The 12,685-nt window shown below is 48.5% G+C and overlaps 1 protein-coding gene across 2 annotated transcripts in view; it reads right to left on the bottom strand.

The window, feature by feature from the left end:
• Window positions 1-12,685, bottom strand: part of Sh3pxd2b (SH3 and PX domains 2B) — a 61,185-nt gene that overhangs the window by 31,474 nt on the left and 17,026 nt on the right. For both annotated transcript variants that reach the window (XM_070021966.1, XM_070021967.1), the window contains exons 2-4: window positions 10,817-10,897; window positions 7,142-7,217; window positions 3,270-3,346 (exon numbers count right to left, since the gene is read on the bottom strand). In XM_070021966.1, coding sequence (XP_069878067.1) covers window positions 3,270-3,346; window positions 7,142-7,217; window positions 10,817-10,897 — 234 coding nt within the window. The remainder of the gene's footprint in view (window positions 1-3,269; window positions 3,347-7,141; window positions 7,218-10,816; window positions 10,898-12,685) is intronic.

The following is a 12,685-nucleotide window of genomic DNA, read 5'->3' as shown; positions in this document are numbered from 1 at the left end:
CTACTCAGGAGGCTGAGATCTGAGGATTGCGGTTCAAAGCCAGCCCGGGCAGGAGAGACCGTGAGACTCCTATCTCCAATAAACCACCAGAAAACCGGAAGTGGCACTGTAGCTCAAGTGGTAGAGCGCTCGCCTTGAGCTGAAGAGCTGAGGGACAGCGCCCAGGCCCGGAGTTCAAGCCCCATGACCGACAAAAAAAAAAAAAAAATAAGCTAACTGTAATAATTGCCAATCAAAAAAGCTATTTGTCAGTAACAGGTATCTCAATGTTAAGGAATATTCTATATCTCTGTAAAACTGCGGATCATGTGACAAAAAAGACTGTATAATCCCTCTCAGGAGGCAGGTCCCTAAAATGTGAGCCCAGGAAATCTAGCCAGCCAACATTGTAAAACAGTGACTGTTTCTTATGAGTCACTAACAGCCAGGGGTGGTAACTGCCATGTGGCTTATCTAACATAAGCAGTTTCTTCCCTGTGTTTTTTCCAGATGAAATCATGGCTTTTGTATCATTCCAGAAGCAGACAGCTGCTGGCAGCTGCAAGATTTAAAACTGTCTTTACAAAGTCAGTGTACAGAGGATAGGAGCCTGGTATAAAAAGTCAGTGTACAGAGGATAGGAGCTTGGTATAAGTAAAGTTTGCCTGGAGAAAGTCAGGAGGCAGGGGTGGAACCAGGAAAGGGTAATGTGGGCTGTGGGATAGCTGCTGAGGAGAAGGTACCAGCAGGACTTTAAGGGTCCAAAGTTCGGGTCAACAGGGCCTGGAACAAAGAATGTATCTCTAGAACAGGAAGACCAGGCTTTAGAGGTTTGGAAATAGACAAAGGCAGTGGTAATATCCTTATGTCTGAATAGTTATCTCTGCCTACTACCCTACTCTTTTACTTAGGAGAGAGAAGAATCTGAGTCCTTCTGCTTATTACCAGCCTATTTGCTATTCCTATATGAAAAATATTTAAAGTACTTCATAGAGCAAAGAGATTTATTTGGGTCATGATTTAGAAGGGTCCAAAGAGAATGATGCTGACATCTTGTTAAAAGTATCCTGGCTACATCATATCATTGTGGAGAAATAGAAAAGAAACCTCCAGAAGTGGCCAAGAGCATTGGGTGGTATTGCTTTGCAACAACCTGCTCTTGAGAGAGCCAACTGTCTTTAGGATCAGCATGAACCCATTCCATGGGTAATGCCCACGACCTGGTTATCTTGTACCAGGTCCCACCTCTCACAGACTCCAACACACCACACGGGGGTCATTCAGGCATACAACTTCAGGGAACATGCTCAGACCATATCCAAACTACAGTTTTGTTCTAGGATGCACACCCAAATACGTCTTTTTTTTTTTAATTGTGAAAGTATCATACAGAGGGGTTACAATTACATGGCCAAATACTTGTGTGTTTGCGCACGTGTGTGTGTGTGTGTGTGTGTGTGTGTGTGTTATGCGCACATGCACTGATCCTGGGGCTTAAAGTCAGGGTCTGAGTGCTATCCTGAGTTTTTTTACTCAAGTCTAGCTAGCATTCTACCAATGGAGCCACACTTCCATTTATCTCTGGCGTTTTTGGTGGTTAATTGGAGATAAGAGTCTCACAGACATTCCTGGCCAAGCCTGGCTTCAAACCATGACCCTCGGACCTCAGTCTCTTAAGTAGCTAGGATTACAGATGTGAGCTACTAGTGACTGTAGACTTCTTACATTTTTCTAGAGAAGTTTAAGTGAGTACCGAGGTGTAAAATGTCTGAGATTAACTCCCAAACTTTCCAATGTTGTTTATTTTAACTTTGTGTGGCCTCCCTCTCCTCCTTTCATTTAACATCATGTTTCTGCTATGCATCCTGGTTGTACACATTTGCTTTCAAGTCTTTGTGTGCATGTACTTTTTCATGCATTTAAATTTTTATTTTAGTTACTTTTGAATTGGGTCTCATTCATAATCTGTCCATGTATGATTCATGCATAGCTAGGAAAAAGGTGTGAGCCACCATACCAACTTCTATTAGTTGAGGTGGGGGTCTTGACAAGTTTTTGCCTGGGCTAGCCTTGAACTGTGACCCTCCTGATTTAAACTTCCTGAGTAGCTAGGATCTTGGTGTGAGCCGATGTACCTGGCCTCCCCCATCTGATAAAGCAATTGCACTTCTTCCTTTTCAGTCTGGATATCTTTTCCTTGGGTGCTGACATTAGCTAGACCCTTCAGTAAAACAGGGAACTGTGGTAGGGTATCTCTTCGCTATTCTCATTCTTTAAATTTGCTACTTCAGATGAAAATGCTAAAGACAAGAAACACTAAACAAAATAAAACATGCTTCCTTCATGACCATGGCTTAATCAAATCAAACCAAATGGCAGGCCCCTGCTGTTCCGGAACACAGGCAAGGTGGGAGGTCAGCTGGCCATAAACAGGGATTTGCTGAATGACTTCTGGAACATCATACTTGAGGGAGCATTATGGCCATTAAAAGTGCACGTTAGAGGATTTCTTGCTCATAGATTGGCACTTTACCACTTGAGCCATGTCTCCAACTGTCAAGATGATTTGTTGTTGTTGTTGTGTCGGTGTTGGGGCCTAATCTCAGGGCCATGTGTTTTGCTGCCTTTTTCACTTAAGAGATAAGAGTCTCCTGGACTTTTATGTCTAGGCTGGCTTCCAACTGCTATCCTCAGATCTTAGCCTCCTGAATAGCTAGGATTGCAGGTATGAGCCACTGGTACCTGGCAAGAGGATTTCTTTGTAGCATATCATGGCAGATTCTTATGCCACAACAGTAAGAGAAAGAGCAACAAAAGAACATATACAGGATGGTCTTATCACAATGTAGTTTCTCAGAGAGGAAGGGTGACAAAGACACTTGTAAAACCCTTGTCATTGCTCTTCTGGGTTGACAGATCATGGATGGTTGTCTTCTATGAATTTCTTTACATTTCTTGCAACTGTATACATTTTTTCCCCACAATGAGCATCTTGAAGCCAGAAAATAACATGAAACAGAAAGACAATGGGACATTTTCCATCCTTATCTTTTTTTTTTTTTTTTTGGGTCCGGTCATGGGGCCTGAACTCTGGGCCTGGGGGCTGTCCCTCAGCTCTTCAGCTCAAGGCTAGCACTCTACCACTTGAGCCACAGCACCACTTCCGGCTTTTTCTTTTTGCTTACGTGGTGCTGAGGAATCGAACCCAGGGCCTCAGGCATGCAAGGTAAGCACTCTACCACTAAGCCACCTTCCCAGCCCCTCCATCCTTATCTTAAAGTGTACCTTACCTTACAGTATTCATCAATCGGTATCAGGCGTTTGACCGCCACATCCCGGATATGGCTCCGTCGAAAGAGGATTTTACCTGCGGATGAGAGCAGGCAATGAGGATAAGATCGCTGGCAGCAGAAACTGGGGAGGCTGTGGACTGGTTCTCTTGGGGTAGACCTAAGCGGCACCAGAAAGTTCAAAACCTATGTTTAATTCACCATACCTGTACATTTTGGGAAAGTATCATGTGACATTTTAATTTACGTGATTGAAAAATCAGATCAGGGTGGCTGACTTGCCCACAGATTCTTATTTCCTTGTGCTTGGAACATTCAAAATCTTCTCTATTAGCTGTACCTCCTACTTGTGACCCATCCTCCCACTCTTCTCCCTTCCCAGCCCTGGTGACCACCATTCTCTGCCTCACGTGCGGCCAACCTCTTAGCTATAGATGAAAACATACAACACTTGTCCCATGCTCAGCTTTCAGTGAGGGAATCTGATGTGGCATGGGATGCTGAAAGTGGCCTGCAGAAAGAAGGGTCCCTGCCTGGCGAAGGGAGAAGAGACCTGGTGGTCTGAGCTCCGTCCAGCACTTGGGCTCAGACTGAGTGCTCAGATCTGCCCTCACCCAACAGCTCAGTCTCTTTCCTTCCCCCTTCTTCAATCACCTTCTTGCATCTCAGGTTCTCCCAGATATCTAAGCTCTTTGCCTTTTAGATTCACCTATGCTTGTTGGAAAAGAAAAACCCAGAAGACAATGCTTCATAGGATTCAAAGTATTTGTCTTCTGAGGGATAGAAGACAGGGAACTTTTACTTTATTCTTCACTTTTCTTTAAAGTGTCCACTATCAACAGTTTTTGCCTCTAGAATCAGAACATGCCATTTAGAATGAGAAAGGCTCACAAGTGGTATGGGAAACAGTATGTGCTCATAGCCTGTTTTTCCCCAGAGGCAACGATCAGAGACCCTTCCAATCATAGACTTTTCTTCTCTCCATCAGTGGACACAGCTGTGGTGGGCACCTCCCTGTTAGTGCTGGGAGTCCCTGGCATGGAAGGGTTCTGCTGGCATCTTGGGTAGTTAGTAACTGTAACCCTGTGTACACCACCTTTTAAATAACAATTTAAAAATTAAAAACAAAACAACAAAAAAGAGCACAGGAATTCCTTCCCCGCACTCCTAAAGCTCAGCCTCCAGATGGTTTCCTGCCCTCTCCAGCAGGGCTGAGCTGTGTTCAGCGGAGAAGTGTGGAGTGTGTGTGAGCAGTGGTCCTGGTGTTTGCTTCTATTTGAGTCTTAAGAGGGCAACAAAGAAACATAGGTCCCATGGTTTCCTTATTTGCAATAACTAGTATATGTCTGAGACAAGCAGAAAAGGTCAGATGAGATGATGCTAAGCAAAATGAACCCCAAGATAAGGACACAAGTGGTTTTTTCTTTCTTGCTATTATTTCTAATGTATTTATAAGGTACCACATGATTTTTTTTGTTGCTTTGTATGTCCCTCCCCCATGGCATAACCCCTGTTTTCACTGTATTTGATATTGGTATAATTTGGGGAGGGGAAGGGAAAAAACAAATTGTTTAAACAGGGATCCAGTGTACAAGATGCTATGTTGAAAAATGAACTTTACAATTTAGGCAGGGGGTGGGGAGAGTGTAGTCGTGGAGATGGGAGGGCAGGGATAGTAGGGGAAAAACAAAGGAGACAACAATGCTTGACAAGAAATGTACTCATTACCTTGCTCATGAACTGTAACCCCTCCTCTGAACAGTATTCTCACAATAAAAAACTTATTAAGAAAAAAGAAAGAGGGCAAGCCTGCCGCCATCCTGGCAAAGAAAGGGTGTTCAGAGGAGAGAGCAGCCATGGTGGGAAGGGGCTGACTTTTGTTTTCCACTGTGGAGGAAGGCCAAACTGTAGTTCTTATTTTTCTAGCCTTAGCCCCTGCCAAGTTGGCCTCCTCAGCTCCCGCTGGGATGGAAAGTTATATGGGCGGATCCCCTGCTCCGGCCTGGGCTGACATAAGACTAGCCTTTGTCCTGCTGGAGAGAAACAGATGAGGGAGAAGGGACCTGCTTCCTGCCCTCTGCCCGACCCTCCGCGCACGGTCCCCGCCAGCCCCGCGCGCCCGTCCCCAACGACGGGTGGGAAACCGTGCCGGGGCCACCGAGGCCCTCGGGGGCTCAAGTTCTGTCCTGGGAAGGTTTTCCAGGGCTGGACTGCCTTCCCTCCAGAAACAGCGCTGTAGCCTCCGGCTCTCTTTTCTCCCAACAAGAGCAACCATAGAGTTCTACAGAGAGCCGGTTAACCCGACCATCGCTCACGTTCTTCATCCTGTAGGGATGGCTCCAACATGGAGACGAAGAACGGCCTCCGAGGCTTCCCAGGGGCCCAGATGCTGCCTCTGCTGAGAATCTACTCAGCCGGGGTTAGACTTTGTGAACCGGCAGTCACGGCCCATTTTACAGATGGACAAACCGAGCTGCAGAAGGGGCACACGGCACCGCTGAGCGTGTGACTGCAAAGCGCATGCTCCGCGGCCCTCACGCGCAGCCGCCGAAGCGCGCACGCTCCGCGGCCCTCGCGCGCAGCCACTGAAGAGCGCAAAGCGCATGCTCTGTGGCCCTCACGTGCAGCCGTCGAAGCACGCACGCTCCGCGGCCCTCGCGCGCAGCCACTGAAGAGCGCAAAGCGCATGCTCTGTGGCCCTCACGTGCAGCCGTCGAAGCACGCACGCTCCGCGGCCCTCGCGCGCAGCCGCCGAAGCACAAAGCGCATGCTCCGCGGCCCTCGCGCGCAGCCACTGAAGAGCGCAAAGCGCATGCTCCGCGGCCCTCGCGCGCAGCCACTGAAGAGCGCAAAGCGCATGCTCCGCGGCCCGCGCGCGCAGCCACTGAAGAGCGCAAAGCGCATGCTCCGCGGCCCGCGCGCGCAGCCGCCGAAGCGCGCACGTGGGGCCTCCTCTGGCAGGAAAATCATTGCTTTTCCACGGAGGCACTGAAAATGTGAGCTCTTAAAGGGTTCACCCTTTCGGCCACCTGTAGATCTGCCCGAGGGTGCTGCGGCCCGTGTTGGAGGGGGGCTCCGGGGCCTGGTATGACCTGAGCCGGGTCTCCAGTCTGAGAAAACACCTACGCAGCGCCCTCAGCTGCCAGTCCCCGGTTTACCCCGGTTTAGAATGCTGTCCGAGGGCTGCGTGTGTAAAAGCCGCCCGGCCGGCCCGGGGCTCACGCCGCGCCCCAGCTGCTCGGGAGGCCGAGAGCTGAGGATCGCGGTTCAAAGCCAGCCCGGGCAGGAGAGCCCGAGAGACTCATCTGCAATGAACCAGTGCAAACCCGGAAGTGGCGCCGTGGCTCAGGCGGAAGAGCGCTCGCCTTGAGCTGTGCCCAGGCCCGGGGTTCAGGCCCCACGACGGGAGGGGGGGAGGGAGGGGAGGAGGGAGGGGGGGAGGGGAGGAGAGGAGGGAGGGAGGGAGGGCGGGAGGGAGGGGGGAGGGAGGGGGGGAGGAAGGGAGGGAGGGAAGGAGGGCGGGGAGGGAGGGGGGAGGGAGGAGAGGAGGGAGGAAGGGGAGGGAGGGAAGGAGGGAAGGGGGAGGGAGGGAAGGAGGGAAGGGGGAGGGAGGGGGAAGGGGGGAGGGAGGGGAGGAGAGGGGGGAGGGAGGGGAGGAGAGGGGGGAGGGAGGGGAGGAGGGGGAGGGAGGGAAGGGAGGAGAGGAGGGAGGAAGGGAGGAAGGGGAGGGAGGGGAGGGGAGGAGAGGAGGGAGGAAGGGGAGGGAAGGAGGGAGGGAGGGGGGGATGCACTCAAAGCCAACCCTGTTCTGCAGATCTGGGAGCCGCTCCGAAGTCCCGGAGCCCCCGTCCGACTGTGCACACTACGCTCACCTGGCAGAAAGGGTATGATCCGCTGCTTGGGGTCCTTCTGTCCCCCTTCCATGGGAAACTTGTCCAACATCTGCATCTAAGGGGGAAGAACACAACATAGGAGAAGCTCTCAGAATAGGAATGTATTGGTGACAGTTAAAGGACTTATGTGAATTAAGGAGATGGATATGTAAAAGGTTCACTTAACCCAGCTCTTCAGAACTTCTACTTGAAGTGATAAGGAAGGAGATACCAGCTGTCTCTCGGATACCTATGGATTCTTTACATTTGTATCTCCCAGACTGAGATGGCTGAGTTGCAAGAGATCGTTCCTGGTTTCCTGGAGGTTTTGGATATGGGACTTGAGATGTGAGCAACAGGCTTAGGACTATTATGACTGGCAGGTCATCCTGTTTCCTGAGAATTGACAGGCATGCTTAGAAACAAACCACCAAGACTCCTCTCATCCGATTAAGTCCATGCCACCATATCATAATCCACTCCCATAATCGACTCAGAAGGCTGTAGGTTTGTTCTGTAGACCGATGGGTAACTGGCTCTGTACTGGATGCATGGGCTTGGCCATGAAAAGGCTCATCGCCCCAAGAAGAGTCTGAAACACAGACTGATGATTACAAGGTGCTGCAGAAGGGACCAGAGAAGGAAAGTAGGTTGGTCAGAAGTAGGGGAATAACAGGGGCACCATAAATGCAGCTCTGACATAATAAGGAAGCAATGTGAACTCAGTGCTCAAACCCACAAGCACCTGCTGCTTACCCTCTATGGTTCTGAGGGAGCAGCATAACCTTTCAGGGTCTCATCTTGAAGGCTGCCACATGATAGCAGGTTGTGACATAACTTCATAGGTTACAACCTGGGTGTGGTAAGCACATTTCTGGTGCTTCTGAGCACCCCGTGAACGTGGGCCTGTTCCCAGTGACATGTGCACGCAGGGCTGGCATAAGGCTCCTGTTCTTCATTTTCTGCTGCCTTGGGGACTAGCCACACTCCAAGCATTGGCTTCTCTTCCTGCTAGAGTGCTAGTGTGAGTGTCAAGAGCCACTAAACAACCTTCATGCCCACCAGAGACACAAGATACAAGATGTGCTGGCTGTTGAGTAACGACACAATATAAAGGGGATCCTCATAGGTCTGAGGCCTGTTTGTATACTTGCCTTCTGCAGGACAGACTCTGCTGCCTCTTGGTAGGAAACAAATGGCCTTAGGAAGAGGCCAGTGTTGCCAGGCCTCAAGGAGGACAGGCACACTTCTGCATGGGCTGATGGAAAGGCAAACTGAGCAGAGAGGAGGTAGGGTGGGAGTATAGCCACACCTCCCATCTTGCCCCTGCCTTCTGGGTATGCGACTATCTCTTAGAACTTCAAGTTCCTGTCTGTGAAGTAGACATAATACTGACCGCATGCTTGATAAATGAGGACTAAAAGAAATGGCATTTAAATCAAGTGCTTGGCACATTTAATGGCTGATTATCTGCCAAATGCTTGCTGATATTCTTACTACACATGAAAGCAATTTTCCATGATGTGTTGCTTTCAGCTCTGTGGACATTCTAGTCACTTCAGTGTCCTGCTAGCTCCTGTACCACTTTCCCATAGACTCTCCAGTGCAGTCTAAGTCTAAGGCAGGAAAGGTAGCTCAATCAGACTGAGTGACTGCCGGGTATCTCACCTGCTTATGCAATAAGTCTGTCATAGGCATTTGACAATGTTTCAAAAACACTGCAAAAAATGTCTAGGAGCACGTTATTATCTCTCCATCTGCCACAATGGAATATGGGCCCTTACAAGGTTTTTATTTGTCAGTTTCAGAAGACTGTGCCTACATACCCAACCTGTGGTCAACATCACCCAGGTTTCTGTTAGAACCTGCCAAGTGGAGCTGGGAATATGGCTCAGTGCTAGCCTTGAGTAAAAGAAGCTCTGAGTCAGTGCCCAGGCCCTGAGTTCAAGCCCCAGGACAGGCAAAACAAAACAAAACAAAACTTGTCAACTTCTCTCCCTACCTCAGTCCACCTTTGAGGCTAGGGATAGAACACAGACAAGGAAAGCCTGCCAAACTGCCAGAGATGAGTCTGTGACACACAACGTGCTTTCTGTAACTCTGAGAAGTATTACTCTTTTCTGTGATGAGTGAGCCCAGAGTTGTCAAAACCCTTTTTATAATCATGTGGGATCCGAGGGTAAAGCCAACATAGCAGAAGCACTGATACAGAAGTAACGTCAGGTGACCTGAAAACTGTCACATTCGGTTGCACACCAGCTCCCTATGTACTGAAGCAAGTCTGAGTTGATTTGGTCACTCCCATCAAAAGTGACCAGACTGATACACATATCGAAGGAGATGTCTGTCTCAGGACAGACCGGTAGGGGCCTGAGAGGTGGCATGGATCCTTGGGGAACACTTCAGAAAACTGAGCGTGTTCCTCTTGTCTCTGAGGCAGACACTTCCTAAGGAGCGTTGTCCTGCATGTGTTCAGGGACCATGACTCTTCATACTGCTCTGAGCTGCTTCTTGAGATGGAGCTGCCATTTTACCCCCATGTGACTGTGCTGACACTCTTCTCTCTGATACCAGCAGTGTTCATTCATTCACTGAACACTGACTGGACGTGCACTGTGTACTTCAGCCTTTGTGTTAATTTCCCATCAGTGTGACAAGATACCAGAGATAATCGAGGCTGTGATCTGGTGGAGAAGAAGCTCATTTTAGCTCATGGTGTCAGAGATTTTGAATCATGGTCAACTTGGCTCCTCTGTTTCGGGGCCTGTGGTGAGGGAGAACATTATGGCAGGGAGGTAGGGTATGATGGCACAAGCCTGCTTAGCTTATGGTGGCCAGAAGCAGTAAGAGGAAGGACTGTGGGGGTGGGTTCCATATCCTCTCCAATGTCACATCCTGTGACCTAACTTCCTCTAACTAGGCCAGACAGTGCCACAGGCTAGTGACCAAGCTTTTAGTATCGGTGTTGGGCAGATCCAAACCATAGCAGCCTTGGGGAAGACACTTCACTAGAGAGAATCACACACAGCTGCAGGGATACAGAGCAGGTGCCCCTTGCTAGTCAGAGAACAAGTCAGAGAGACTGAGAATACTGATAGGAAAAGGAGCCAGTGAGGAGGCTCACCAGCAAACACAACTACTGCCTAAAACACACTGTGGTGCACACCTGTAATCCTAGCTACTCAGGAGGCTAAGATCTGAGGGTCATGGTAGCCCAAGCAGGAAAACCCATGAGACTCTTATCTCCAATTTAGTACCAAAAAGCCAGAAGTAGAGCTGTGGCTCAAGTGATAGAGCACTAATCTTGAGTATAAAAGATCAGAGATAGTGCCCAGGCCCTGAGTTCAAGCCCCAGGACTGGCACAAAAACAAAACAAAAACAAACAAAATGCACAAAATCATCTAAGTTGCATGCCAAGGCCATACAGAAGCACCTTCCAGATCTCCCTCCCTTCTGGGGGAGGACTTTACCCTTATTTGGAAAATACTGACTACAAAAACATAAGGAAATAAAGAGCATTATTTATTATTATTCTGTATTATTTCCAAAGTAAGGGACATCATTTTTAAGTCTAGGACATAAAAAAAGGTCCAGACTCACTATGATAGTGGAGAGCAACTCTGAAATTTAACTCATTCTCACCTGGAAGCTTATGAGAGACCCCAAATCCTTACCTGCAAGTCAAAGAACTTGCTATAGCGCCTGTAAATGGCTTCCGTGGAGCCACTGGACCACGTGACCCGGATGATATAGACCTGCAGGAGAGACCGAGGAGACAGGTATTAACGCCAAGGGGTTAGTTATGCGTTGAATGTGGGGAGATCCTCAAAAGGTGATCAGGTAATCAGATCTAGAGATCCACGAATGGATTTAATACTATCTGAGGTACATGTCATTGGATTTGCTTGTTCATCTTCTCTCCTGCTGCCATGTCTGCTTTGTGCTATGGATAATGCTTACAGTTGGTGCTCTATCACTTGAACCACGCCTCTAGTTCCTTGCTCAGGATTATGTAACCAAAAGGATCTTATATGACGCAAGCCCTTTGATCTTAGATTTCCCACCTTCTAGAACTATAAGAAATAAATCTACATTCTTTATCAATTATTCATTTGTTGTATTCTGCTATATACAAAATGGAGTTAAGAAAGGGGTCTTTAAGCCTTTAATCCTAGCTACTTAGGAGGCTGAGATCTGGAAAATCATAATTTGAAGCCATCCTGGGCAGAAAAGCTGTGAGACTCCCTCCCCAATAACTAGGAAAAATCAGGCTGTAGGCAATCCTCAAATGGCAGACCACCACCTATCAGCAAAGCAAGTAGAAAGAGAGCATGAGACACCTAAAACCAGGAAAAAAGAAAGGAGCGAAGGAAGGGAATGAGACAAAGGAAGGGAAGGAGGAAGGGAAGGAGGGAGGAAAGGAGAAAGGAACGAAGGAAGGAAGGGAGGGAGGAAGTCTTTTGTCCCTGGCACTGTTGGAGAACACAGGTTGAAAGAAAGACTTGGGTTTGACTGTCAGCTCTGCCAGTGACTTGACAAGTTACTTACTGTCTCTGAGCCTTAGCTTCTTCTTCCTTAGTGTCTATAATACCCTCTTGCAGGACTTACATAGCCTCAGCGCGAGGAAGCGTGGCCCCGCACAGAGCTGGGAAAGGGCACCTGCTTCAAGGATGAGAGCTGAGTCCAGGCCAAATGTCATGCTGCCCCCTTAACTGTGGGTGACCACAGGCTCCCATGTTTAAAACACCCACCAAAGTGAGGAGGCCACCAACTCAGGTGACAGGTCTCAACAAGCATATACACCTACAAATAGAGTGTCGATGAAAACAAGGATCAACTGCATGGCATAAATTGTGTGTATCTGCATTTGTTTATGTCTGTGTGTCTGTGTGCTATGTGCATACAGGCCTGTCCCTGTGTCTGTACACACATGTATTTATGTTTACTTGCATGCTTGTAAATACTTGTGTATTTACTCTTGCTTACTCTGGGTTGACAGGAATATGGAGGACTTAAAAAAATCTGTCTTTCATGTTTTCTTGCATTTTCAGATGCTTTAACACTGTCTCTTGACTTACAATGGGGTTTGTCCTCATAAACTCCTCCAAGTTGAAAATATCCTAAGCAGACTCCACCAAATTCATTTACTCCACCGAACCTATCCAGCTTTCCATTCAGCAACATAATGCGCCACGGAGCGTGTTGGTTCGCTCACGATCGCAGAGCTGACAGGGAGCTGCACGCCGCAATGGAGGGCTGGAGTACTGTCACTTGCTTAGGAAGATATTCAGATACCAACGTTCAAACTTCAGTGCAAAGGCCAACTGTCCCCAGTCCAGAAAGGCTGTCACTCCCTAGGAGTACTGTAAGACAGGGTTACTGGGGCACTTTCTTTTCTTTTCTGGGTATAGATTTTTTTTTTTAATTTTTGGGTGCAGTCGTGGGGCCTGAACTCTGGGCCTGGGCACTGTCCCTCAGCTCTTCAGCTCAAGGCTAGCGCTCTACCACTTGAGCCACAGCGCCACTTCTGGCTTTTTTCTTTT

Source organism: Dipodomys merriami, unplaced genomic scaffold (genome assembly GCF_024711535.1).
Source record: "Dipodomys merriami isolate MVZ:Mamm:240054 unplaced genomic scaffold, mDipMer1.0.p SCAF_1491, whole genome shotgun sequence".
NCBI classification, from domain to species: domain Eukaryota; kingdom Metazoa; phylum Chordata; class Mammalia; order Rodentia; family Heteromyidae; genus Dipodomys; species Dipodomys merriami.
This window is presented reverse-complemented; position numbering and strand designations above follow the sequence as displayed.